Source organism: Mesoplodon densirostris, chromosome 19, assembly GCF_025265405.1.
Source record: "Mesoplodon densirostris isolate mMesDen1 chromosome 19, mMesDen1 primary haplotype, whole genome shotgun sequence".
Taxonomy (NCBI): Eukaryota; Metazoa; Chordata; class Mammalia; order Artiodactyla; family Ziphiidae; genus Mesoplodon; species Mesoplodon densirostris.
The window spans coordinates 36,746,861-36,773,803 of record NC_082679.1 but is presented as its reverse complement, the minus strand read 5'-3'; the positions used below and the strand labels follow the sequence as shown (position 1 = coordinate 36,773,803).

At 52.2% G+C, this 26,943-nt stretch overlaps 1 protein-coding gene across 1 annotated transcript; it reads right to left on the bottom strand.

The window, feature by feature from the left end:
- Positions 1–630: 630 nt before the first annotated feature.
- On the bottom strand, positions 631–25,934 carry MMP2 (matrix metallopeptidase 2). The gene is made up of 13 exons (XM_060085642.1): positions 25,440–25,934; positions 22,650–22,876; positions 21,635–21,783; positions 20,457–20,585; positions 20,064–20,237; positions 17,175–17,348; positions 16,145–16,318; positions 13,861–14,016; positions 12,497–12,632; positions 8,498–8,634; positions 7,372–7,531; positions 2,694–2,803; positions 631–1,217 (listed from the first exon to the last, which is right to left on the bottom strand). The coding sequence occupies exons 1-13, from the start codon at positions 25,593–25,595 to the stop codon at positions 1,114–1,116; spliced, it is 1,986 nt and encodes a 661-aa protein (XP_059941625.1). The 5' UTR covers positions 25,596–25,934; the 3' UTR covers positions 631–1,113.
- Positions 25,935–26,943: the final 1,009 nt, after the last annotated feature.

The following is a 26,943-nucleotide window of genomic DNA, read 5'->3' as shown; positions in this document are numbered from 1 at the left end:
GTAAGCATTCTATTAATGGAAGGGGTATTACTGTTGTTCACTGTTATTAGTATTAGAATTGGTGTTATTGTCAACGAAGAAACTGAGACTCAAGAAGAGAGGAAACCTTGAACAAGGCCCTGCAATTAAATAACAGAAACGCTGCTGTTCCAGGGCTCTTTCCACGGGACAGAGGGACTCCAGCTCACCCACCCTGAGTCTCTCGCTGTTTATTTGGGCATCTGTGACTTTTCCAGCATATGTTACCTGTATGCTGCAGGGAGCGGAGGTTTAGACTTTCTAAGTTTCCTCTTCTGGCTGGGGCTGGGGTCCCTCTAGTCTCTGCTAAAACAGCCGGCCAATACGGCCACTCAATCGGTGTCTTTATTCATACTCGTTGATTTTTCCCACGGGGAAACTGCTGAAGGGAGGAGGGGAGAGCTGGGTGAGGAGCCGGGGTTTGGTTTTCCTCCATCCAGTGGAGTAAGTGACAGAGGAGGGACATACTAAATAGAGTGACCAAGGGGACCATCACCACGTGGGCTGAGATGCATCGTGCAGTGACTTCAGATAACCTGAGTCCTTCTGTCAGGAAATGCAGTTTCAAAGTGGAAAAATAAAAAAGATCAACAAACAAACAAACAAACAAAGTGCATACAAAGCAGACTGCTAATGTAGGGACGGTTCTAAGGCAGCCAGCAGTGAGAAGGCCAGGTGTCTGGCGTGGCCACCGGGCCGCGCCCCTCTCCCACTGCCCCATGCCGGGCCAGGCTGTCGGGCCACCAGTGCCCTCTTCAGACAGTCTCTGTTGGCTCCAAGGGTGCTGTAAAGCCACAGAAGACTGTGGAAGGAGAAGAGCCTGATTTAGAATATCAAAGCATCTCTTTGGGGGTGGCTCTGGAGGGCTGGTGAGGTGTGGAGGGGGAGGGGCACCTGGGAGGGGTACAATCAGCACCTTTCTTGGAGCACAGGGCAGAGCCACTCTGTGGTTTCTTAAGTTACCAGGTGGGAGTGAGAATGCTGATTAACTACAGAGCTGAGGGCTGCCAGGCCCATCCGGGTCCTTCCCTGGTGCTCGGGGCCCAGTGTGCAGAAAGTGATAGAGAGGCAGGCCCTGGGGGAGGCAGAGACAGCTCAGCAGCCCAGCCAGTCGGACTTGATGCTTCCGAACTTCACGCTCTTCAGACTTTGGTTCTCCAACTTCAGGTAATACGCACCCTTGAAGAAGTAGCTGTGACCTGGGATGAGAAAGAGAAGAGGCTGTGACCGAGCCATCCTCAGGCATTACGGCACAGGGAAGGTTCCTGAGAGCTTTACAAGTCTGCCTGCCATAGGGAAGAAGCTTTTAAATCACAGGACACCCCTGTGAGGCTGGAAGAAGGGAAACGGCTGTGGAATTATGCTCTCCGAGTCTTTGTTTCTTCATCTTTAAGATGTGGATAACGATACCACCTCTTAAGGCTTCTGAGGATTAAATGAGATGATATATGCTATAATTAAGATAAATAACAGAACTCCACTGAGCGCAAGCTCCAAACTAGGCAACTTCCTTTTCCAGAGGTGGCAAACCGGGAGGCTGCTAGCCCCATCGGGCCCACAGATTGGTTTTATTTAGTTCACACAAGTTTTTTGTTTTGTTTTGTTTTGAATAACTGGCTAACATGTAAACATCTGGAAATTTCATATGAAAATACAGATTTCTCACTTCCTTTTAAAAGAGTTAGAATATCTAATAACACTGCTCCCCTTTTCTTGCAGGGCAGAGATCACCAGAAGCCGAGAAGCAACTGTTCCCTGAAAATGAGCCATGTGCTCTCTGGTGCTCCACAGACCCCACCACTCCCTACTGTCTGCCTTGCCCGCTTCACTTATTCATGCCACCAGCTTGGCCCCTGTGGGCTTTGGGATTTCTTACTCCTAACATATATGATCTCATTTTCTTCCTTTCAAACACTGGCATATAGTAGGTGCTCAGTAGACATTTATTTCTGAAGATAATCTTTAACCTAGCACCTGATTATATCCTGCTTTTTCCTGGACATGTAAGACCTTTAGCCCCTGGAGGTCAGGGCCATGTGCTTAGCGTGTGATAGGAACTCAAGAAGCATCTTTGTGAAATTTAATTGAAAGCTCCTCTAAAAAGCCAAACTGAACTCATTTCCAGGGCCCTAGAGACTTCCCAGAAGCCTCCTCAGGAATATGGTTTCGAAACTCCAAACTCTATCCCTCGCTGGTTTGGTGTTTCGTTCAGCAAGGGACCAGGGACAAATTGAGCCGGTGGGATATCTCTGCCACATCAGCAGCAGGGCCTAACAAGGTTTGTGCTGTCTCAGATGGAGCCATCCTTCTGCTAATGGGAAGCAGTCACAAGGCCTCTTGTGGAACCCAAAAGGGCCTGGATCAAACCCCAGAAGGAATCCAGGGCACTGAGCCCAGGTTTCTCACTCCCAGCAGGCCTCCCGCCCTCCCTGCTCCCTGGCTCCAGGCTCTGCAGCTGTGAGGGGCCTTTCTGGGTCTTATTGCCTGGAGCCCGCTGAGTGAGCAGAGGTCAGGGGTCTGGATGCCTTCCCAGCACTGGGTTGAAGGGGCTGGTTTGTTTTCCCGGGGCGCCACATGCTTTCCTGCACAATAAGGGAGTGTGTGCTTGCGAGGAGCAGGGCCCTGGCTGGGGGGCAGGGAGTCCTAGAAAGTGGACAGAGGCCTGGGCAGCTCACCCCCGCCCTGCAGGTCCACCACGGCATCCAGGTTATCAGGGATGGCGTTCCAGGCATCTGCGATGAGCTTGGGGAAGCCAGGATCCATTTTCTTCTTCACCTCATTGTATCTGCAAGGAAATGGCCATGGTGAACCTGTGGGAATCCCTAAAGGCCAGCCCTTCCCCAGCCTGATGGGAGGGCCAGGATGATGGCTCCTGGGTGAGCCTGGGAAGCCAGACCTAGCCCTTCAGGGAGGCCACTGACTGGAGCTGAGGGGCAGTGAGTCAGACCTGGGTAAATCCTAATTCCACTACTCACTAATTAGGTGACTTCGGAAAGTCCCATGAAAACAATCTTGTGATTACTGCTCACGTTTAAGCAGTGTGTTACCCACCTTCCATATACTTTCTCAATCCTTTTGACAACCCTAAGACACAGTCACTGCCATAATACCCATTTTTTTGTTTTTTTGCGGTATGCGGGCCTCTCACTGTAGTGGCCTCTCCCATTGCGGAGCACAGGCTCTGGACGCGCAGGCTTAGTGGCCATGGCTCACGGGTCCAGCTGCTCCGCGGCATGTGGGATCTTCCCGGACCGGGGCACAAACCCATGTCCCCTGCATCGGCAGGCGGACTCTCAACCACTGCGCCACCAGGGAAGCCCCATAATACCCATTTTACAGACCAGAGGCTTAAAAAGGGCACCCAGTTTCTAAGTGGGAGTCCAACCCCGGCCTGTCTGGCTCAGGGCAGCAAACTGCTCTCTGAGCCTCAGTTTTACCATCTGTAAAATGGGTTATAATTAATTTAATGTATTTAATTAACATATATGTGAAACAGAGTAAAACATGCAAAGTGCCTATCCCAGTATCTGGTACTGGGTAGGTATCTGGGAAATGTTAGTTCCCTTACAAACTCTGATCCCTGCTGCAGTACAAACAGCACTGGCCCAGGAGCCCAGAGACAGGGTCCTGCCCCATCACTGCCCTTCACGGCTCAGCTTGGACAAATACTGCTTCTTCATCTGTCAAGTGGAGCTGACAATCCACATCCTGGGCGATGGTCTTGGCTGGGACCGTGAGGTTACAGTACAAGGTGGTGTGTGACCCCAAACCCCGTCAGCCACAGGGCGACTTCCTGCCACCTCAGTCCCAATCGCAGTTCTCAGGGCAAGTCGTTGTCTCGGGCTCTGCCTTTAATTTGTGTAAATACCTTGAGTATTAGTTGGCATATTCTTCTTTCTGGCTAGCAACATCTGTGTCTTTTTAATTTGGAGGGAGAATTTTTAAACGCTGGGGTTATTTTGATGCCATTGTTTCTCCGCTTACACTCAATATATTTATTATTCTGTAAATATTTAATGAGCTCCCACTATGTCACTGTGGATATGGTAATCAACAAGATAAAGTCTTGCCCTCATGATGCTGATTTTCTAGATAGATCCGTGTTTGAATGCCATCCCGGTGACAGTCAAGCATCAGCCTCATAGCTGACTCTCTTCTTCCCCACAGCCAGCCTGATGACCTCCGCCCCAGATGCCAAAAGCAGCTTCCTCTCTGAGCCCCCTTCTACAGGGGTCTTCCCCCTGTGCCCATCACCCTCAGAACTGCCAGAAAAGCCTTCCTAATCCCAGTTCTGTCATGAGACTTCTTTTTGCCAAACCTAGCATGCTTCCTCATGACCTGGGGTACCAAAACCAAGTTTCCCAGCTCAAAATTCTAGCAATCCATCCATGTCACCTGCACTGACCTCCCAAACTACATTCTCTAGAGTGATGATGGCTGAGAGCTATGTGTCCTTGAACTTGCCCTCATTTCTTTCTCACCCTACCCACGGAAGGTAGGGACAGCAGAAAGCGACCCCATTTGATGGATGAGGGAACTGAAGCTTGGAGAAGTGAATCAATTTGCTTCCAAGTTCTTTTCCTCCAGGAAGAATACAGCATGGAGCCATCAGAACATGTTGGCTCTGAACAGGACCACACCTCTTCACATTCCTCTCTCTCCCCAGAGCCTCCTCCTACAGTGTTTCCTGCTCGCTGGTGCACTCTTTTGAAAGGCTTCTCTGTGACCCTCTGAACTTCTCCCTTCTGGCTGTAGAATTGCAGTGCAGAGCAGGTGTTAAGAACACAGACATTGGGCTTCCCTGGTGGCGCAGTGGTTGAGAGTCTGCCTGCCGATGCAGGGGACACGGGTTCGTGCCCCGGTCCGGGAAAATCCCACATGCCACGGAGCGGCTGGGCCCGTGAGCCATGGCCGCTGAGCCTGCGCGTCCGGAGCCTGTGCTCCGCAATGGGAGAGGCCATAAGAGTGAGAGGCCCGCGTACCGCCAAAAAAAAAAAAAAAAAAAAAAAAAAAAAAGAACACAGACATTTGTGTCCAAGCTTTTTCAAAGGTATATCCTTGAGGCACTTCAGCCTGAGTTTCTACACTTAGAAAATGGAGCTAATAATAGCATCTACCTTAAATGAGAAAAACAGGTGAAATGTACAGCCCTGGGGTGTGGTACAGGTCCCGTCACAAGAGCCATCACTATCTTATTTGTATGTGTTTATGTCTCTTCCCTTCACGATATTGTAAGTTCCACAGAGCGACTATTTCTTGACCACTGTCTTCCAGCACCTAGGTAATTGCCTGGCACATAGGAGATATTGAATATATTATTGTGGGTTTAGTGGAAGCTTCTAGAAGCAAGGGCTGAGCACTCCCTGGCATGACCTAGGGTTTGCCCAATCTGGAAGCAGCTGCTCGTCCTCTGTCATTCTGGAGCGTTCTCTCCTTCTCCAGAAAGGAGGCCTGGGCATCGGCCGACTCCACCAGGACCAGTGTCTCGAGCTCGTTAACTACCTCTCCTGGGAAAAAGATCCGTCTCCTTGGAAACCCCACCCAGATCCTCCAATAGATGTTTCAGTTCTGCTGCTTTTAAGGAAGATTCACAGAACATCCTCTGTAGAGCAGGCTGTCCATCCCAGATCCAGGCTTTGTGAGGTGGGCTTGCTGTGGAAAAGGACTGGGAAGCAGATAACTCTGCCCAAAACCCAGCAAGGTACCACCACAGCATGAGCATCAGTGTGTGTGTGTGTGTGTGTGTGTGTGTGTGTGTGTGTGCGCACGTGCGTGCACATGGACACGTCTGTTCTCATATGTTTACACTCACCATACATGCTGGAGGGTGATTATAAATGTCCTTTCAACACCATGATTCAAAGACAAGGGTTCTATGATTCTGCTCTGTGAGGCTGGGCCTCTTGCTGTGCATGATTCTAAGATCTGGAGATTCGGAGTGCCTACTGAGCCGAGATGCCCTTCCACAGTACGTGCGCGTGCCTGAGAGTGTTCTGGAGCCTGTGGGCAGAGTGCCTGCTCCGTGGTTTCCTGGCTGACTGTTTCCTTTCTTGAGGCTTGAGATATCAGTCAGCTTAAGTTGCTAAGTATCTTAGCAATATGTCTGGAATTCCACCCTGCCACGGCAGCCTGGGACATAAACAGCTCCTGAATGCAGGGCAGCTGGGGGCGGGTGGTGGGGAGGAGACGGGAGGAGAGAGGCCTTGGGAGGGAAGCAGGATTGTTCCAGGGGTGGCAGACAAAGGTCCAGATGCAGCCACGGGAGGAAACATGGGGACGCTAGGAGGGAAGGAGGAAGACCACCCCTCCCCCACCGACCCAATGACCCTGAGGGTACAGTGCAGGGGGCCCAGGGTTAGAAGCCAGAAGAAGCGGTTATAAATCCTATGATCTGTGGCCAACACACTTGCCTATAAATAACTTAGACAAGTTGGTTCATTTCTATGGACCTCAGATTCCTCACTTAGGAAATGTGAAGATTTAAAATCAAACTCCTGAGGTCCGGGCTGCCTCTCACTAACCTTTCCTGGAGATCAGGCTCCCTGACCCTCAGGCCTGACCGTGGCCTCTCAGAATCAGACCCTTCCCTTTAGATGAGCTGGAGCAGAGAGTTACCTGCTTCCACACTGGCCCCCCGGCCAGCCTGTGCCCACAGCTACTGAGCCTGTGGCAGATGGGCCAGAAGGTGCCGCTGTTTTCAATGAGGCCAGATTTGGATGCTGGCTCCAGTGGACACCCGTCTCAGTTTTCATCCTATGTTTGCCATCTGCCATCCCTGGCTCCACCACCCCCACCTCTTGGGACCCCACTATCTCAGGTACAGTGTAGAAAAGTGAAGAATGTTCTCTGGGAGCCAGAATTCCAGGGTTTAAATCCCAGCCTGCCACTACTTGACTGTGTGACTTTAAGCTAGACACTTAACCTCTCTGAACCCCTTTCTTCACCTGTAAAATGGGAGGAATAGTAATAATAATATCCACCTCATAAAGCCTTTGGAATGGTGTCTGGCACATAGCATCAGAGTAGCAGCCATTATTTTTATTTTTATCACTCCCTTCTTCAGTGATTCACTCTAAAATATGGGGCTCCAGACCAGACGGACATGGGTCCAATCCAAAGACTTCTGAGAAGGGAAAGGAGGATCTAACCAGAATTGTACCAGTAATGTGCCCAAGAATAGTTCACCCTGTGGTGACTTTTCAGAGGGCCAATAACCCTGGCAGATTAGAGACCAGAGAGGGGGCATCCATGGTCCACCAGGCTCCAAACTTAACCCAGGAGGCTCAAAGCCAGTGTCTTCTCTCTGTCCACGCAGCTGGTGGTGCTGCTCTCCTGTGCACCGCCCTCCCTTACCTCCAGAACTTGTCTCCAGCGAAGATGTACGTCTTCTTGTTCTTGCTCCAGTTAAAGGCAGCATCCACTTTTTGGACATCAGGGGGAAGCCCCAGGCTGGTCAGTGGCTTGGGGTACCCTCGCTCCAGGGTGCTGGCTGAATAGACCCAGTGTTCATTCCCTGGGGTGGAAGAAGAGGGTGGGCTGGTGGCAGGTGCTGGAGGCTGTTCCTCCCACCATCCATCTGCCAGGGACCCCACTGTGGCCTTTCTCAGCAGGGACACAAATTCTGCCTAGTTCCGGATTCAGTGTCCGGAATCAGGGTCCACATATAAGGTTTTACAAATCGGTTATGGAAGGTCCCTGGCCAAGAAGGTAAGCGGGAGTGAGTCCTAGCCTGGCTCCACTCACCAAGCCAGAGACTCTAAGTGCCACACCTGTTGTGAATAGGCACCTTTTTCTAATTTGCACAAAGGTCCCCTGTGAGCCAGCAGCTGCCCTCGTCACTCTGGGATGGAGGAGCCGGGAAGCCGGCTGGTGGAACATGCGCCCGTGGTGCTTCAGTGCCCCCAGGAAGCCACCCCTGCGCCTCCACTGCAGCCTTTCCTGAGCTCCCTCATAACAGCCTGGTTTTCTGTCTCCCCCACTAGTTCATGAGCTCCCTGAGAGCAGGAGCTGCATCTCTGGCACATGATAGGTGCTCGAATAAAGATTAAATGAGCAGGGTTTCCCAAATGTTACCCATGTGACCCCACCTCGATGATTTTTACCACTTACAGAGTCTCCTCATATTACTTAACTCTTGAATTAACATTTTGCTTTCAAGGAATTCATTTTGAAGTCTATAGAAATAAATTTAAACATTAAAAATGAAAACAAATAGGTGTTTTAAAAATTCTAATTAAAACTGTCATCTGCCAAAGGCACTAGCATTAGGAAGGTGTTAAAGACACTAGAACTAAAGTGTCCTTTTCCCTCTGGAAAAGGAATCAGAAGGATTGAAAAGGAATTAAAAGGTTATTGAAATGGTCGTTCTGTGGGCCAATGCTAGTTGATGCTGGGTGTCTGAACCCATCTCCCAGATGATGGTTGAAAGAGTGGATCCGTACAGGAGAGCTGAGGGCCAGGCAGCTCCCCTCCCACACACCTGCAAAGAACACAGCTTTCTCCTCCTGTGGGGCCTCGTATACAGCATCGATCTTTTCCGGGAGCTCAGGCCAGAATGTGGCCACCAGCAGGGGCCCCATGGGCTTGTCACGTGGTGTCACTGTTCGCCAAATGAACCTGGGTGGGGGAAGGGGACACAGGAAACCACACCTTCAGTCACTCTGCAGTTGTAACTGCACATGCCTCTATAAACCCTCTCAGAAACATCCCTGGATGATTCCCTGGGAGGCGGGGAGGGAAGATCAAAGAAAGGGTGGAGAAGGACTGGAGAATAGGCAGAGCCCCCTCTGCAAGATGCCAGGGCTGAGAAGCAACCTTTTGCTCACCCTCCTGTTCCCTCCTCCAGGAAGCCTTCCCTAACTACTTCTGTCCCTTACTGTGTTCTCCCTCCTCTGAGCCTCTTAAAATCATCAACACTGAGTGCCCAGAAGAGTAGCTTGATTGTTTGTTTTTTTTAAGTGTCTTATCTTTCCTGTCAGATTCAAAGCCAATTCAGGCAGAGGCTGATGGCGCTCAAAAGTATTTCCTGAATTGAAATGATGGGTTCAGGCACTTTGGAGTAGTAAAGGAGTAGTAAAGAGCCATCGTTTATTGAGGGCCTACTAAGTGCCAAGCACTTTATGTGGCTTGTAAAATGTCAATTTCAATGTCAATATTATAAGATAATATGCACTCTCAGTGGTCTACCCAGCATCTATTATCTTACTTCCCTATCATCCTTCCTCACAAAATTTCCACATTTATGGCCCCGCCTTTCCTATAGGTGGACCTAATCCCCATTCTGATGAGTTTAAGCTACCGGCTCTCAAAGTGTGATCTCTAGACCAACACCTGGAACTCATTAGAAATGCAAATTATTGGGCCCCACTCAGGACCCATGAATCAGACTCTCTGGGCTTGGGGCCCAGTAATCTGTGTCTTAAGAGCCTTCCAGATGATTCTAATGCATGCCAAAGTTTGAGAACCACGGATCTAAGCCTATCGGAGCTTAGCATTCCCTGGCAACTGTTATTGATTCAGCAGTGGCCATATGTCCTATGTTGGCACAATAAGATTGAACACATACACTTATATTTCACATCTGGAGATCTGTCTCTCTCTTTCTTTTCTGCTGGATGTTTGCAAGGAAGTTTATAGCCCCAGTTGCCACTGGCAGCCATTGTGTGACCCTGAGGGACCCAGTCTTAGGATGAAGTCAATGCCAAGGAGAGCAGTGGACAAAGACATCATTGAATCAGTGACCCTCTTTCTGCCCCTGGAGGCAGCCCTACCCCTGGACTTTGTACCATGTGGGAGTAATTTCTTTTCATTGTTTAAGCTGGTTTGAGCTGGGATTCTCTGTTACTTGCAGCCAAAACATCCTGATACAGGAAAGTATCACAATCCTTACTTGGCAAATGACGCTCAGAGAGGTAATGGAATTACCAGGATTCAAATCCACATCTGACTCCAAAGTCTGAGTTTAATTATCCTACAATACTGCCTTTCTTGTCCCCCACAATGCCTAGCACCAATTTCTGCATATGGTCAGCGCTTAAATATTTACTGATTAATTCAAGGAATCCGTTAAACACTCATCAACGTCCTTTTGAAAGAAAGTGTGATGTGTCAGGCCGGTGATGGCTCTGACCTTGGCCTAGGCACTGCACCCTTTCCTAACTCTGTACGCAGATCTGCAGGTGTGGTCAGGGCTTCTTTAGGGAGAAGTGCTCCAGACCAAGGGTGGTGCTGGGGCATGGGGCCCCTGGGCTCACCCCTTCCCCAGCCCTGTCATGGGGGCTGCAGGACAGCACTGACATCTGTTGTTACATGTCCTGGTTTGGGCATCATGGCCTGAGGGACCTGACTTCTCACTGCATTTTGGGTCTCATCTCGCTCTGTATTCTTGCCCTCTCTCTCCCTACTGGCATGTGCCCCCCGGCACCTAGCCCAGTGCCTGAAGCAGAGGAGCCCCTTCACAAGAGTTTCTGGAACATCTTCAGCCTCACCAGGCTCTCCCGGGATAAGCCAGGAACTTTCACATCTCTACGGCTTTGTTCTTGCAGTTCCCTCGTCTCAAACACGCTCCCACCCTGCCAGCCCCATCACGTCCATCCGCGTCTGCTTCTCCTCTAACGTTTCCCCTTGAGTGCTGCTTCACCTGCAGAGCTTTTCCTTCACATGGACGTGTCCACAAGCATTTTGCTAATGTCCCTTGCAGTCACATCTCTTTCATTCTGCCATGTCAGTCCTCTATGCTTCTGTTCCCTAAACCAGACTGGGGGTGCTCAAACTTTAATGTGCATCAGAATCACTGCGGAATTTTTTTTTTTCTTTTTTGGCTGTGCCACATGGCTTGTGAGATCTTAGTTCCCCTACCAGGGATTGAACCCAGGCCCTCGACAGTGAAAGCTCAGAGTCCTAACCACTGGACCGCCAGGAATTCCCTTGGGGAAATTTTCTTAAATGCAGATGCCTGGGACCCATTCCCAGAGATTCCAGTCAGAGGGCCTGAGGGTGGGGATAGAAACTCACGTGTTTAACCCTCACACTCTAGGTGGTTTCTGTGTGGGAGATCCATTGACCTCTTTTTGAGGACACCGATTCAGGCATTAAACAGCCCCTCTGCCTCTAGAACAACACCTCGCACCCCCAGCTCCCAAAGCCTAGCAAAGGATTTGGCACAGTAGATGGTAAGTAATTATTTGTCGATAATAACAGCTAGTACACTTGAATGCACTTAGTCTGTGTCAGGCACTGTTTTAAGCACTAAGCTCTCCTAATCCTTACAACAGCCCTGTGAGATAGGTTGGAATATTCGTCCCATTTTAGAGATGAGGAAATTGAGGTTAAAAAGAGATACACAATTAACTTGCCTATAATCGTGCAACTGGTTAGTAGCAGGTCCAGGATTCTAACTCAGCCAATCTGGCTCCAGAACCATTCTCTCAGCTATTATGCTCTATGGGTGGACAGATGGATGGATGATGAATGGCTTGATGATGGATATGGACAATGGATGATGGATGGACAGATAATAGATAGATGGATGGATGATGGACAGACAGGTGAATGGATTGATGGATGATGGATGGACCCTTTAATGTAGTCCTAGATTCTGCCTGCCTTTAGGATAGCTGGGTGAGTCTCAGCCCTGATGGATTGAGTCGGGGCCTTTTTTTTTTTTTTTTTTGGCAGTACGCGGGCCTCTCACTGTTGTGGCCTCTCCCGTTGTGGAGCACAGGCTCTGGACGCGTAGGCTCAGCAGCCATGGCTCACGGGCCCAGCCACTCTGCGGCATGTGGGATCCTCCCGGACTGGGGCACAAACCCGTGTTCCCTGCAACGGCAGGCGGACTCTCAACCACTGTGCCACCAGGGAAGCCCAGGGCCTTTATTTATAGCACGAAGTACACCACCTCTTTCTACTCTGTGGTTACTTGCTCCTCATACCTAGAACATTTTAGGTCAAGGCCATTCCAGGAGAAGGCCTGTGGTAGACTGGATTATTGTTCCTAATTCTTCCCTCCATCCCTAGTTTAGAAGTATACATCCATGTGTGTTGTCACACGACTATGCAGTACTATCCCCTAGAGTAGGCATTGGGCTTGGCCATGTGCTTTGTTTGAGCCAGTGGAATATTCTCAAACATGCGGAGACTGAAGGCTTTAAATGTGCTTGTGTGGTTTGATTTGGCCTCTTGTGCTCCTGCCATCTGCCACAAGTAGCCGGTAATCCCAGAATGAGTGACATGCAGAGCAAACCTGAGCCCAAAGTGCAGCCTGAAGCCAAGGCACCTAGTAGACCCACAGACTAGGAGAGGGCACAAGAAATGCCTGTTGTGGTAGCCACCAGGATCTATCTGACACGCAGCAAAAATGGTCTCATACAGGCCATTCTGTGAAGCCCACAGTGGGATCCTTGAGCAAGAGATGGGGGCATGAGAATAACGGAGAATGGGCAGAGGGCAAGGAGGACAGGAAGCAAGATCCCACACGTACCGGTCCTTGAAGAAGAAGATCTCCCCGCGGATCTGAGAGATGCCATCAAAGACGATGTCCTGTTTGCAGATCTCAGGAGTGATGGGGCCCAGCGTGGGCGTGGGGCCGGTGCCAATGTCAATGTCAGGGGAGGCCCCTGGGGGAGGACACCTGACCTCAGACTCTCCCCAGCTCCAGGGGTTCTCCCTACCAGGCTGAGCCCCTAGGCTGGCCCACCCAACCTGTGAAGCATCAGAAGAATAGTATTCTGGCCTTGGTGTCAGCCCAGGGAGGATGGGGGATGAGGCCTGGACTTGGAGAGAGGAGACTGAACGAAACCAGAATCCTGTGGCCCTTCGTCTTTTACAAATGCTCTTCCCTGACATCCTCAGAATCAGTCCTTTCTACATCCCTAAGAGGTAGGCATCATTATTACTCCCATTTTACAGATGAGGAAACTGAGGCCCAGAAAGGTTGTATATGACTTGCCCAAATATTTAAACCCAAAGCTCATGTTAGTAAGCCCCCAAGAGAGTCACGGCGGTCAGAGGGGATACTCGTGTGTCCAGCATTTCCTTCACTCCTTAGGATAACCAGCCACAGTTTAGAGATGAAGAAACTGAGTCGAAAGAGGTAAAGACTGGCTCCATCTCTTGCAGCTGGTGAGTGGCAGAGGCAGCACTCGAACCCACAGCCTCTCACTCTACTGCAGTTCTTCCCCAAGTCCAATGTTCCCCACACTTCATCACTCCAGAGCCAGTTTCATGATTTCAGCTTTGTCCAGGTACCACCAGTACTATCATATATTTACTTTTCTTTTTTTAAAATGGTGTTACTTTGTGAACTCTGGCCTCACTGTAAGCATTAATATAAATAAAATCCTTAGTTTCAGGTACTAGTTGTATTGATCCTATTACACGTTAAAATAGAAGAGTCGTTAGGAAGACTAGAAACTTGCACCCCAGTATCACTAAGGTCATTCCAGGCACTGGGAAACTCTACCCTGTGTTTAGCTAATTCTCCTGGATTCTAAACCTCACTTGGATGCATAAACCTGGTTGATCTTGGGCCAGAGGGTTACCTTTCTCAGACCTCAGTTGACCCGCCTAGACAATGGAGAGTCCATTTCCGCCCCGCCTGCCTCACAGCATGGCTCTGGGGAACCAAGTGGGGCACAGACACTGGTGTTCTTTGGAAAGGAAAGGGCTGTCCAAGAGCCCCCTTGGAGAGTTGCTCTGGCACACCTGGACCAGGTTAACACTTCTGCCCTTGTCTCCTGCAGTCCTAGACAAATGGGACCTGGATGGTTCTACTCCCTGGGCCTCCATTCCCAGTGGCATGACCTCCCCAGATCCCTGCCCCAGGGACCCCAAGCTGAGGCTTACCATAGAGCTCTTGAATGCCCTTGATGTCATCATGGGACAGGCGGAAGTTCTTGGTGTAGGTGTAAATGGGGGCCATTAGGGCTCCGGGATCCTCTGAGTGCTCCAGCCCCATTGCATGGCCAAACTCATGGGCTGCCACAAGGAACAGGCTGTACCCTGAGGCCCGCAGGGAGGGGAGGAGGGACAGAAAGACAGGGAGAGAGATGAGAGAGAAGTCAGGCCTGGCCCTGGCGATGGCGACATTTGAGGACATCCCCATGGTGGGACTGAGAGCGTGGAGGTGACATGTACTGATTTTTCCTTCTCCCAAGAATTCTGGGGTTAACAGACCATGCCTATTGTTTTCAAGGAGAGTCAACCAAAGTCCGCTTGTCCCTTTCCAGGTGGGCTGCATGTGTGCTATAAAGGGGAGCACGTAACATCGGCAAATCCTCTCTGTAGAGTCCCATTTGTTAAAAATCCTGTTTCCTGGCTCTTTCTCTATAAAGACTAAGGACAAAACCTGCTCTGTGGGGTCTCCAAAGAGGTAACCCCTGGGACCCCCATTTCTGCTCCAGGGGAAGCAGTAAAAAGACTCTCACTTGGAGTGGGTGCCCAAGCTCAAGCCAGACAGTGGGCAAACCCTACTGTCACACCCTGTTGTGTATTGAATTGTGTCCCTCCAAACCCCACGTACCTGTGACTATCTATTCGGTAACAGAGTCTTTGCAGATAAATTAAGATGCAAGTTAAAATGAAGCCATACTGCAGTAGGGTGGACCCTTAATCCAATGTGACCCATGTCCTTATAAGAAAAGAAGATAGGGCTTCCCTGGTGGCGCAGTGGTTGAGAGTCCGCCTGCCGATGCAGGGGACACGGGTTCATGACCTGGTCCAGGAAGATCCCACATGCTGCGGAGCGGCTGGGCCCGTGAGCCATGGCCGCTGAGCCTGCGCGTCCGGAGCCTGTGCTCCACAACGGGAGAGGCCACAACAGTGAGAGGCCCGCGTACCGCAAAAAAAAGAAAAAAGAAAAGAAAAGAAAAGAAGATACTTAGAGATGAACATATATGGCCAAATAACAACAGAGGCAGAGGTTGGAGGGATACAGCCTCTAGAGGGAACGTGGCCTTACCCACACCTTGATTTTAGACTTCTAGATGACTCCAGAAGTGCAAGAGAATAAATTTCTGTTGTTTGAAGCCACCTGGTTGGCGGTACCCTGTTATGGCCCCCCCAGGACACTAATACGCCGCCCCCCAGGTGCACCACACCTGCTCTGGAGCCTTAAACCACTCAGGCAGGTGGAGAATCCCACCTTTAGGTAGAGACTGCAGCAGGTAAAATCAGGGTATGTCTTAGCACGGCACTTGGTGGAGGATGAGAAAAACTCCTTTGGCCAGCCTCTGTCAGCTGGCGTTCTCCAAGATCCATCTCATTGAGAGTAAAAAAGAAGAAAAGTAACTTAAAGAGAGGCTGACCTAATTCTGGCTGGCCCAGGACCAGCACTCTCACCTGGCCATCTGGGGCCTTGAACCCAATGACACTGGGCCCTACAGCCTAGAGTGGGCACAGTGCCCCCAAGGATTCTGTTCGCTGCAGTGACCACACAGTACGGTCATGACCTGTCTCCTGGCCACCCTCTCGCTCCAGCCTGTGAGTCCTGGAGGGCAGAGAACTGTCCCAGGTAGCTGTGTTTTCAACACCCAGCACGGACGAGGACCCCTCCATTCACAACTTGGCAAAGGTTGGCGCCCATGGGGCAGGAGGGCTGTGGACGCTTCCCCGTGCTGCACGGAGGGTGGGGAGAGCAAGGATGAGGCTCCTCCTGTTTTCCTCTCTTCTGCCCACCTGGCTCCCTGAAGGCAGCTCTCTGCTGGAGTGCGAATGCCTCGCAGGAGAATCATCTCTCTGGGGCAGGGCTCCCTGTGCCCAGCATTGAGACATTTTGGGGTTTGACAGCCCCACCTGGAGGGGTACATATGTGGGAGGGAAAAGCAGCATCTCCTTGGGAAAGCTGGTTCCCACCCAGGAATCGGGTACTAGGATGGACGGGATCTTATTTCGGAGGCCATGTCTCTGCCCGGAGAAACAAGGCCAAGGCAGGGACACTGTCTCTACGAGGAACGGACAGCATCTCTGCCAAGTGGGCGGGTCTGTTGTGGGCAGTGTCTCTACCAGGGTAGGTGGGTGTCTGGGGGGCAGTGTCTGTGGCTGAGGTGGGTGGGGACTCTGGAAGATTCCCAGCTCAGTCGCGGGCGGGGCGGGGTGTGCAGTGTCTTTGCCCAATGGCCAGGGCTCCTACCTTGGTCGGGGCAGAAGCCCCACTTGCGGTCATCGTCGTAGTTGGCCGTGGTCGCACACCACAACTTCCCATCGCTGCGGCCGGCGCTGGTGCAGCTCTCGTGCTTGTTGCCCAGGAAGGTGAAGGGGAAGACACAGGGGGCACCTTCCGAGTTCCCGCCCACAGTGGACATGGCTGTGGGGTTAGGGACATGGGTCAGCGGGCAGCGGGGGGTCTGGGGCCACCACCAGGGAGCAATGATATGATGCGGCCATTAACAAACCAGGCTTACTGAGTACTTGCTCAGTCCGGGGCACGTGTTCAAGTGCTTTACACACCGCTCACCCCCTTGGCCCCCTCCAACAACCCTGTGAGGCTGGGACCCTAGGTTACCCCCCATTTCATGGATAGGGTGACTGGAGCTCAGAGAGATTAAGTAACTTGCCTGGGCACATGCTGCTAGGAAGTGGCAGGGCTGGGGTGCAAACCCAGGCAGCCAGATTCCAGAGCTTTAATTAGCCTCCCATGGATGGGACCACAGCGGCTAGAGGCAAAGGGGGCTGGGCAGAGCTGAAGGTGTCAACACATTTCCCGAGACCGGGAGCTCCATCACACATGGTCTCGCGGGAGACCTACCTGTGTCTCCTACAGAGAGCAGGGACTCAGCAAATGTCTGCTGAAGGAAAGGAGGAAGAAAAGAAGGGAAGGAGGGAGGGAGTCCTTATTGAAAAACAGAGACCAAAGGAGATACAGACTAAGACAAAGAAAGGCAGGCAATAGAGACATTGAGATCAGAGAGAGGAAGAGACAATTGCCAGGGAGGCTGCGAGACTGTGGGCCATTCAGAGGGTCCTGGGTGGACCTGACATTAGACATCACCAACCAATTCAGCTGAACTGGCTGTTGGTGCCCAGCGTCTGTCCTGATTTTGGTGTCCGTGCTGGACCAGCTGCTAAGCACCCTGACTAGCGCCCCGGTCCTGGGGAAAGGAGGTGGGGACAGGGCTCCTGTGGGTTTGCTATCGAAGGACAGGGAGAGGCGTGACACCTACCGGTCTCGGGGCAGAAGCCGTACTTCTTGTCGCGGTCATAGTCCTCGGTGGTGCCACACCAGCGGTAGCCATCGGTACGGCCCTCCGTGGTGCAGCTGTCATAGGATGTACCCTGGAAGCGGAACGGGAACTTGCAGGGCTGTCCGTCGGCGTTGCCACCCATGGTGAACAGGGCTGGGGTGCAGGAGAGAGGGGGAGGAGGCGAATGTGAGGGAGACCGCCCATCTGCCCACGGGAGCATCCGCTGGGCACCTGCCTGGGCGCAGAGCTGGCTTGCTGCCCACCTGCCCGCTCATACCAGGGAAATTGTAGCGTTGGTAAAATGTTAAAAAAACATCTATCCTGGCTGGTAAACTGCTGCTCCTCTGAGCTCCCAGGGGGTAATTACCCCTGCCTACATGGCCAACCCCATCCTGCCCCTGGGACCTTATGGACGGCCCCTCGACACCAGCAATAAAATAGTTAACACCTGGCACACAGTGGGGCCCTCAGATCCCTGCCCCAGCCCCAGGATCACTGTCCACTCTGGCTGGTTGTTGCCCACATCCCTGCGGATTGCTAAATATATCATCCATGGTGGGCAGGATGGCAAGAGTCTCTCCATTTGATAGATCGGGAAACTGAGGTTTGCAGAAGCTGGTTCCAGAACTGCTTATGGTCATAGAAACGGAAAAACTGGATGAGGGCTGTAACTGAAAACAACAAAACACACTGAATCGGAATCTCTCCCTTCCTCTGTCACACACGCTCGTGCACACAGAGAAAGCTTCACCTCCTTTCAACCCCAGGCCCTTTCCTGGATGCTGCAGTCCCTGCACGAGGGAGGAGGAGAGGAGATGGAGGGCAGGACAGGGAGGTGGTGTTTTGGGGGACCTTTCAAGTCACACCCCAGGCTCCCACTCTGACCTCCCCAAGACTTGGGCCATGACTAGAGAGTTCAGGGCAGATAGTGGGATTAAGAGTCTGGGCTTGTCTGGCTTGGGGTCTTCCCCTGCTCCCCTGTACCCTCATCCACCCCAAAGCTACAAAATGGTGTGTCTTTGGATTTGCCGACTAGCAAAACCACAAGTGCATAACAAGGACCATCTGTGCACTACGGCGCCAGAGGTGACCTCACCAGCCCCCGTTAACTCCGCCATGGCCAGAGTTGAGCCCAGTCCGTGGTGACCCCAGCACAGGTCTTGGGGCCCCGTACCCTCACTGCTCCCGTCTCCCCAACCAAGTGACCTTCTCCTGCAATGCCAGAAACAAGGGGATGAATGGAGGAAGAAACACTGAGGCCAGATGCCTTGGTGACCTCAAAGTGGGAAAGGCAATTGTTAAATATATCATCCATGGTGGGCAGGATGGTGTTAACCTCAGTGGAGGCCAGTCTCCACCTCTGGCCTTCCATCAGCTGCATTTCTACCACCCAGGAAGCCCCCATCTCCTCTCAGATCCTGCCCCCAAAGGGATGGAGAGAAGCAGACGCTGACTCAGCAGTCAGGAGGGGCTGAGTAACCAGAACCTCTGCCCCAAGACCCAAACACGTGCATGTCGTGCGTACTTGCATCTGGCTAAAGACCAAATCAATGGCTAATGTTCAGGGCAGGGAAAAACCCTTCCCTAACTTATGAATTCCAGCTGTTTCCACTTCTATTATCAAGACATTCTGTTCTAAACACAGGGGTTGACACATGGGAGGGTTAACGCCATCTAAATCCCTACTGGGAAATGCAAGATACATTAAATATTTTTGGTTTTAAATATTTCTGACTTATTGATGGTCAATGTCTTGAACTCTTACTTAATACAAAGTATTGTGTGCACTTTGGTACCAAAAGCGTAAACAGGAACACAGTTAACTAGGTCTTTGTTTTTTCCTTCTGTCAATATGGCTAATGCTTAGGGTTCAGTTGCAATAAAGTCACAGAGATTCACAAACATGTAAAATTACAGCCAAGAAGACAGGGAATCTTTATGGGATAGTGAATACTTTTAAAAAGTATTTTAAAAGGTTTTGGACTTTCTCCCCTTTTCCCCAAACTTTCTCAGCTTTCAATCTCTAGAATCATTAAACACGATGACTTGATAGAGTATGAAGTACGTATGCTGTCCTTTTATGATTTCTGATTATGAAGTGTGTCAAGGATAGATAGATGAAAAAGGATTGAGTGTGTATGTCAATACCCTCACCTTTTAAAAAACTTTTCCCTCTACATTGCTTCAAAATATCTGAAGCTTGTGTCTCAAGCACTGACAAAAAGGCACACACAAATACTGCGTCAAACCTAATGCCTTTGCCAAGACACAGAGATGCAGCCACAAGCAAAGACAGATGGAGACCAAGAAAGGCAGACGCAACAGCTCCCAGACACCCCCCCACCCTCGCCACACACACACACACACACATACTCAGAGTCCAAATCAGAACCAGAAGTGATGGCTGAAATTCCCTAGGTTGGCGTCCCCAAGCCAGGCTGGGTACCAGCCTTGGTGTCTGAGTCTTGCCTCCCAATCCCACTGCGAGGCTTCTCATCTACCCCCAAGCCTCTCCTCATGCCCTTGAACCTCCAATCCTGCTGGAGGGTAGAGAGTGGTTCTCTAGAGATCCGCTGGGCATTTTCATCATTCTAAGTTCCTCTAACGCATGTTAGAAAAAAATAATTAGTGCATCAAACTGGTGAGTTCAAAAATACTATTGCTCATGATAAAACTTAAAGAAAAAAAGGAATTGATTTAATGAAAGTATTAACTGAATAATGGAACAGATGAGAGGGGCACAGTGATGGCTCAGATCAGGACATGGGGCCTGAAGGAAGTTGGGGGGACACTGGTTGACTGGCAGTGCCAGGCCTGGAGAGTGTGGAGGCCGGGAAGGTGGAGGCCTGGGGCCAGGAGGACACTCACCTTCATGGGGGCAGAAGCCGTACTTGCCGTCCTTGTCGAAGTTGTAGGTGGTGGAACACCAGAGGAAGCCGTCGCTGCGGCCTGTGTCCGTGCAGCTGGTGTACTCCTTGCCGTTGAACAGGAAGGGGAACTTGCAGTACTCCCCGTCGGCGTTCCCATACTTCACGCGGACCACTGAGGGGCCACACAGGGTGGAGGGTGAACCTCTCCAGGCCTTTCTTTGGAGACCAGGCTTGTGACTCACCAGGGTGTGTGACCTCCCTCCCCCTCCCATTTGAGCAGATGGAGGGGTCCGCGGTTGCCAGGGAAGCCAAAATCTTTGTTGCTAGGTGACAGGGAGGCATGCAGAGGACCGGCGAGGAGGCTTGGGCACGTGGATGGTCACTTTCTTACCTTGCCCTTCTCCCAGGGTCCACAGCTCATCGTCGTCAAAGTGAGAGTCTCCCCCGACACCAGGGCCTGGGGCGAAGGCGTGAGCCAGAAGCCCGTCTTTGCCGTCAAAAGGGTACCCATCTCCATGCTCTGAAACACACTGGATCTCAGCTTCTAGCTACCCCGCTGGGCACTGAAACCCAAGCACATGCCATCCATGGTTGGGGCCCTTTAGCCCACCTAGCATCTGTCCCCTTCCCTTGTCCTGTTGGGTTATCCAGGACTGGGGACACAATGAGTCTAGAGTATTGCTGACTTGACTGTCACCATCCTATGGTCTCACTACTCCCTCAAGTCTACACAGCCTTCAGAATCTCTGCCACCAACCTTTACTGTCTACACTACTGCCAATGACACTACTGCTATCCACATACCTACACTGCCATACCAGTCTCCTCACCACCCACCCTCATTGTCCAGTGTCTATACCATCTACCCTCAAGTCCACACCGTTCTCCCTCAGCCGTATCACCTCCCTTCATGTCACACTATCCCCAGTGGCCACAACACTCACCCTTATAACTGCTTTGCCACCCAGGGCCACATGCCTACACTGTCTCCTGTGCCTGTGTCACTTACCCTCCTCACATACCACTCACAATGTCTACATTGCCTACCTGCGTGTCTACACTACTGCCAGTGTTCCCACCCCAACACGCATGGCGCCCTGGATCCTGGGTTCTATTCCACTTACTCTCATGTCTACACTGGTCCATCTGACCCACTCTCATATCTAGAGTTCCTCAGTGTCTCTGAGTGTCATCCAATAGAACTCCCTGCCATGATGGAAATGTTCTTTGTTCAACTTAATAGTCTGATGTGGCTACTGAGCACTTGAAATCTGACTAGTGTAACGGAGAAACTGAATTTCAAATTTTATTTAATTTTAACTAATTTAAAAGTAAGTAGCCCTATGGATCCAGGGGCTACCACGTTGGACAGGAGATGGGGAGCCATTTGCTTTCAGGTTCACACGGCCTCCAGGGAGTCACGTCACTGCCTTCCCATCAACGCGGCTCTCCAGTGTCTCATCTTCTGCCCTCCTAGCTAAGCTGGAAAGGAGTCCCCTGTGCCTCTCTAATGTCCGATCGCCCCCTTGTCTCTGCACTGACCCCCCTGCTGGCCCCTCTTCTGCCTACCCCAGCGGCCAAAGTTGATCATGATGTCAGCTTCTCCATCATGGATCCGAGAAAACCGCAGTGGAGTCACACCACTCCAGACTCGGAAGGCACGAGCGAAGGCGTCGTCCACTGTCTCAGGGTCCAGATCAGGGGTGTAGCCGATGATCCTGGAGGTGGCAGAAGGGCACGTGAGTGTGCAAAGGAACGTGCGTGTACCTATGCATGTGAGTGTGTGCATGTGTGCAAGGGTGTGTGTGTGCGCGCAAGTGTGTGCATACATGGGAGGGGTGTGCGAGTCTGTGTGCACGAGCGTGTGCATGTGAGTGTGGATGCACAGGCAGACAATGTGTGTGCATGTTGAGTAGAGCTCCCTGGGAGAAGAGCCCGCCCAGAGTGCCTTGAGGTCCGGCAGTGCCTCAGATCAGCCTGTGTCTTCAGGCCCCGCCTCAGGCGTCTCTTCCTTCCCTCTGGCCGAGGGAGAAGGATGGGGGTGTAAATAGTGCATTAAGGGACACAGCACAGAGATCTCATCCTTGGAGTCCAACATGAGCCGTACAGAACAGAGCCCGCAGCCCAATTAACAACTAATTATAGCAACTCTATAATACAATAAAAAACCCAATTAGCAACCAATCATCAAGTTCCCTTTACCCGCCCCAATGACCTCATCTGATAATAATAGTGACTAGCATTTATTACACTCTTACTACATGCTGGACACTAAAAGCGCCTTATACATATGATCCAGTTCCCAAGCCGTAAGTAAGGCTTCATTTCAACCCCATTTGGCAGATTGGGAAGCCAAGGCTCAGAGCGCTGAAAAGGAAGGAGTCCAATGCCGCACAGCCAGTAAGTGTGAGATTCAAGTCCTGGTCTGTCTTATTCCAGGTCCTAAGAATTCTGCATGCAAGCTCCTTAAGAGGCCAAGTCCTCCCAAGATAGCTCCCGGGTCCCCGGAGCGGGGAGGCAACGCCCAATGAGACGCGGTGTCCCTTGGCCCAGGGCCCTGCCTCCCGCAGCCCTGCCCCGGCACCTGTAGGTGATCTGGTTCTTGTCCCACTTGGGCTTGCGGGGGAAGAAGTTGTAGTTGGCCACGTCGGGGTTGCCGCAGCGCGGCTTCCGCATGGTCTCGATGGTGCTCTGGTCCAGTTCACCTGTCTGGGGTAGCCCGAAGAACTTCTGCATCTTCTTCAGCGTGTCCTTCAGCACAAACAGGTTACAACTCTCCTTGGGGCAGCCGTAGAAGGTGTTCAGGTATTGCTGGAAGAAGTAAGCACCCCGGCACAGGCAGCCACGTTAGGATGGCATAGTACTGATCAAAGGAGTCAGGGACCCAAGGGCACTGGGTGGAGTCCCAGGTTCCCAAACCAGCTCTGTCACCCACTAGCCGAGTGACATAAAAGCTGTAGAGAGCACGGCTTGGGAGCACATGTTGAGTGCTTACTATGGGCCCAGGCACTAATGTCAGCTTGTGTTAACTCACTGAATGCTCACAGCAACTCTATCATGTAGACAGTCCATCATACAGGAGGAAACTAAAGCACAGAGAGGTTAAGAAACTTGCCTAAGATCACACAACTCACAAATGGCAGAACTGAATTTGGACCCAAGCAAACTGGCTCCAGAGGCCAGGCTTAGAACTGTACTTCTCTACCACCCCTCTATACCTCCATTGTCTCTTTTAATCCACCAAACTGCTGATGACATAGGGATTACTTTCCTCACTTTTCTTTAAAGAGGTTCAAGGGCTATGTGCCAGGGCTCCAGCAGCAGTCAGTCCTGGGTTCAAATCCTGAATCTGCCATTCCCCAGAAGAAAACAGTCCTGTCCCTCAGGTCCTGTGCAGCAGGCTCTGCCCAAATGGAGGCCAAAACCAAACAGGCCCCTGCAGGGCATCGGGGACCAATCAGCTCATTTATTTGTTGAACAAATACTTTTTGACACGTACCAGGCGCCAAGCCTGGTGCTAGTGCTGGGGGTCAAGTGGTGAGCACGACAGATGTTTCTAGTCTCTAGGGTTTAAATCCCAGTGTGGGGAGGCTGATGGACCACAAATAAGTGGAAAATTAAATATGTGATAGGAATGGTGGGAGGAGCCAGGAGATCTCATTACTGGGGCCCTAACCTTGTTTGAGAGGGTAGTTAGGAAAGAAGAAATAAAGGGTATAATAATAATAATGATAATAACAATATAATGACTAATACTTATTGAGCACTTACCATGTCCCAGGTACCCTTCAAAGTGTCTAAGATTACCTCTCCTCGAACCCCAAGACAGGTACCATTATTACCCTCAGTTTGCAGAAGCAGTTGAGAGAAGTTAAGTCACTTGCCCAAGATTTACTAGGCCAGTTGGTTAGTGCACCCCCAGATTTGAGGCCAGGCAGACTAAGTTCAAAGCCTGGCTTCTCAAGCCCCCGTCCCCACTGCATTGCCTCTGGGCAACATGGACTTCCATATGCTGTAGAAAGCATGGGGACCCAGGTAGCTTTGTCAGTGCTCCAAAGCTCCACCCTCGCCCTCAGCCATTGCCCCCTCATTATGCAGACCACCTCCAGACCCTTGAGAAAAATAACCCCCTAAAACTGTAAGGTCTCCCAACCCATTTGTCCAGAGAAGGCAGAGACCTAGATGCTGGAAAAGGGGCAGGGGTGGTGTCACATCCAGAGAAGGGGCCCCCCAGGTGACCAGGGGGCACGAGGATCCTGTCCTGGGCAGTTTGGGGACCACGTTGAAGGAGAATAGGGGCTTTCTAAGGTGGCTGAAGCAATAACGTGGCAGATGTCTTGTGCGCTGGAAAGAACATCTTGAGGGGTCCCCAGCCCGAGGCGCTTACAGGGCGAGAGGGAGGGCCCTTCAGCTGCCCCCATCTCTGCTTGTGCAGTGTGGTGGCCTGGATGCCCCTCTGGCCAGGAGCGCGCGCGTGCGAGCGCGCGCTCGCAAAACAACATCTGAGCCGCAGCTCGGAGCCCCGCCAGGAGGGAGGGCTCCCTGGCCGCTCTCCGACCCCAGCCGGCCTCAGTCCGCCCCCGCCCCACGCGCCAGGGCCCTCGTGCCGCCCCTCCCTCCGCCCTGCCGGCCAATTCTCTCCTTCTGTCCTCCGACCCCTCCGGAGAAGTTCGAGGAAACTTTCTGAGGTCCAATCCTTGACCCTCCTTGACCGACTTGCTCATTGAGCCACTGGAAAAAGCGCTGTCCTCTTCCCTCCTGCCCCCAATGCTTGCCAAAAGGTCCCGGGGAGCGGTTCGTCCAAGGCCCCTCTCCAGATGTGTGCCAAAGGTTCCCAGACGTTTGCCAAAGTTCCGCTTTGCTCAGAGCTCCCACCCTCACGTGTGCAAAAACTTATCCAAATTTTGTGCCAAAGGCCCCTCTTCTTTAAGTCCCACAGGGGTTTAAAGGATCCTCCACCGTTTGCAAAAGAGACCCCTTTAGGCTTTTTGCCAAAGGCCTAGCAGGACGCTGGCCAACGGCCTCGTTAGCCAACCCCCCAGATGTGTCCAAGAGATGTATACAAAGCCGCCCCCCTTTGCCAAATCCCGGATACTAGACAATGTCCTTACTATTTGCAAAGGGGGCCCATTCCAGCGGTTTGCCAAAGCACCCCCCGCGCCCCCCGCTGTGTCCTGAAAGTTGCCAAATTGGGCTTCTCCTCTTACCGCAGCTCCCCAGCCCCTCCTCCCGCGAACCAGACCACCCCATGATGTTTGCTGAAGCCCCTCCCCCACGCTGTGTGCCCTCCGTGGGGATGGGGGGAGGGGTGGCCCTTCCTCCACCTCCTAAGTTTGTCTAAACTCGGTTGGATGAGGCTCGCTTCGGAACTCACCACAGCCAACTCTTTGTCCGTTTTGGGGGCGACATCTCCAGGAAACTTGATGATGGGCGACGGCGCGGCGGTGGCGCGGCCCAACAGGCAGCCCAGGACGCAGAGCGCCCGCAGGGGGCCGGCCAGCGGGCCCCAAGCCACTCGCGCCTCGGTCATTGCGCTCCCGGGTCCCGCGCGTCGCCCGGGGGGTGGCTGGCTCGGTGCGTGTGGCCGCGTCGCCGCCTGGCTGGCGCCTGCTCTCCCGCGTAGCGCTGCGCCCCCAGGGGCTGTTCGACTCGGTCTCTTCGGCTTTGCCCGGCTCAGCGGCGCATGGTCCGGCCCCCAGCCCTCGCCGCCGCCGCCAGCTCTCGCCGGTCCTGGCAAAGCCTTTGTATGTTTAAAGCCCCAGATGCGTAGCTCCAGCCACCGCCGGAGGAAGTCTGGATGCAGCGGAAACAAGGGAGGGCAGCCGCCAGATGTGGCCGGCTGGGCTGGGAGGGCGCTGGCAGTGCGGCGCCGGGTGGAGGGGAGCGCTCAGGCCCGCCCCTCTCCGCCCCATTCCCCCTCTCGCCCTCCTCCTCTTTTCTCCTTTTTTTCCCTTTCTCCGCCTCTTTTCCCCTCAGCCAGAGCTTTGGGCCTCTGCGAGAACCATCAGTGCGGCGACCTTCCAACCTTTACTCCCCAATCCGGGCGCAAAACCTATGGAACCTCTGTTGGGAAACATCTGGCGCGACCACTCTAGACACTTGACGTCCTGAGGCTGGAGAGCAGCGGTTCTTGGAGGGACGCGCGGGGGGCCGGACGGGGGGGCCGGACGGCGGGCCGGACGGCCTGCACTCCCAGGGGCGTAGGTCAGAGATGGGGAGGAAGGGTCAGGAACAGATGATCAGCTGCACCTATAGATCGTCAGAGAAAGAGATTTTAGATGATTAGAGATGGAGAGAGAGAGATGAGAGAGATAGGCAGAAATGGAAAGAGATACAGAGATGGAAACAAAGTGAAGGCCCCTCCCTCCCTCCCTCCCTCCCTCCCTTCCTTCCTTCCTTCCTTCCTTCCTTCCTTCTCCTTCCCCTCTTCTTCCTTCTATGACTATTTAAGCATTTACTTGGCTTCAGGCATAATGCTAGGTGCTAGATAAACACCTGGAAACCCAGCAGTCCTGGTCTCTGTCCCTGAGGAATGTCCCATTCCTCCCTCAGGAAGGAGAATTCATTAGGTGCTAAGCTGTGATGGGGAACTCCAGCAGGTGTGGGAACACCTGATCTCAGTCCCTAAACTAGTATAGGTGGTCAGGGAAGGCTCCCTGGAAGAAGGGACTTCTGGGCTGACACCTGAAGAGCTACAAGACATGAGAGTATTGGGGTGGGGGGAGGGATGTGGAAGGCACAGTCTAAGGAACAACATTTACAAAGGTCCAGAGATGAAGGACAGCAAGAGGCACTCTATCTGAAAACTGGGGGTGAGGGGGGAGGGTGAGGAGATGGGACTGGGGATTAGCAGGGACCAATTTGAGGAGCAAAGTCAT

Coding starts and splice junctions, on each gene's coding strand:
- MMP2 (XM_060085642.1), bottom strand. CDS start 25,595: ATGACCGAGGCGCGAGTGGCTTGGGGCCCGCTGGCCGGCCCCCTGCGG. Junction 8,635..12,496: donor ATCTTCTTCTTCAAGGACCG/GTACGTGTGGGA, acceptor TCCCCCACCCAG/GTTCATTTGGCGAACAGTGA. Junction 7,532..8,497: donor GAAAGCTGTGTTCTTTGCAG/GTGTGTGGGAGG, acceptor CTTCCACCCCAG/GGAATGAACACTGGGTCTAT.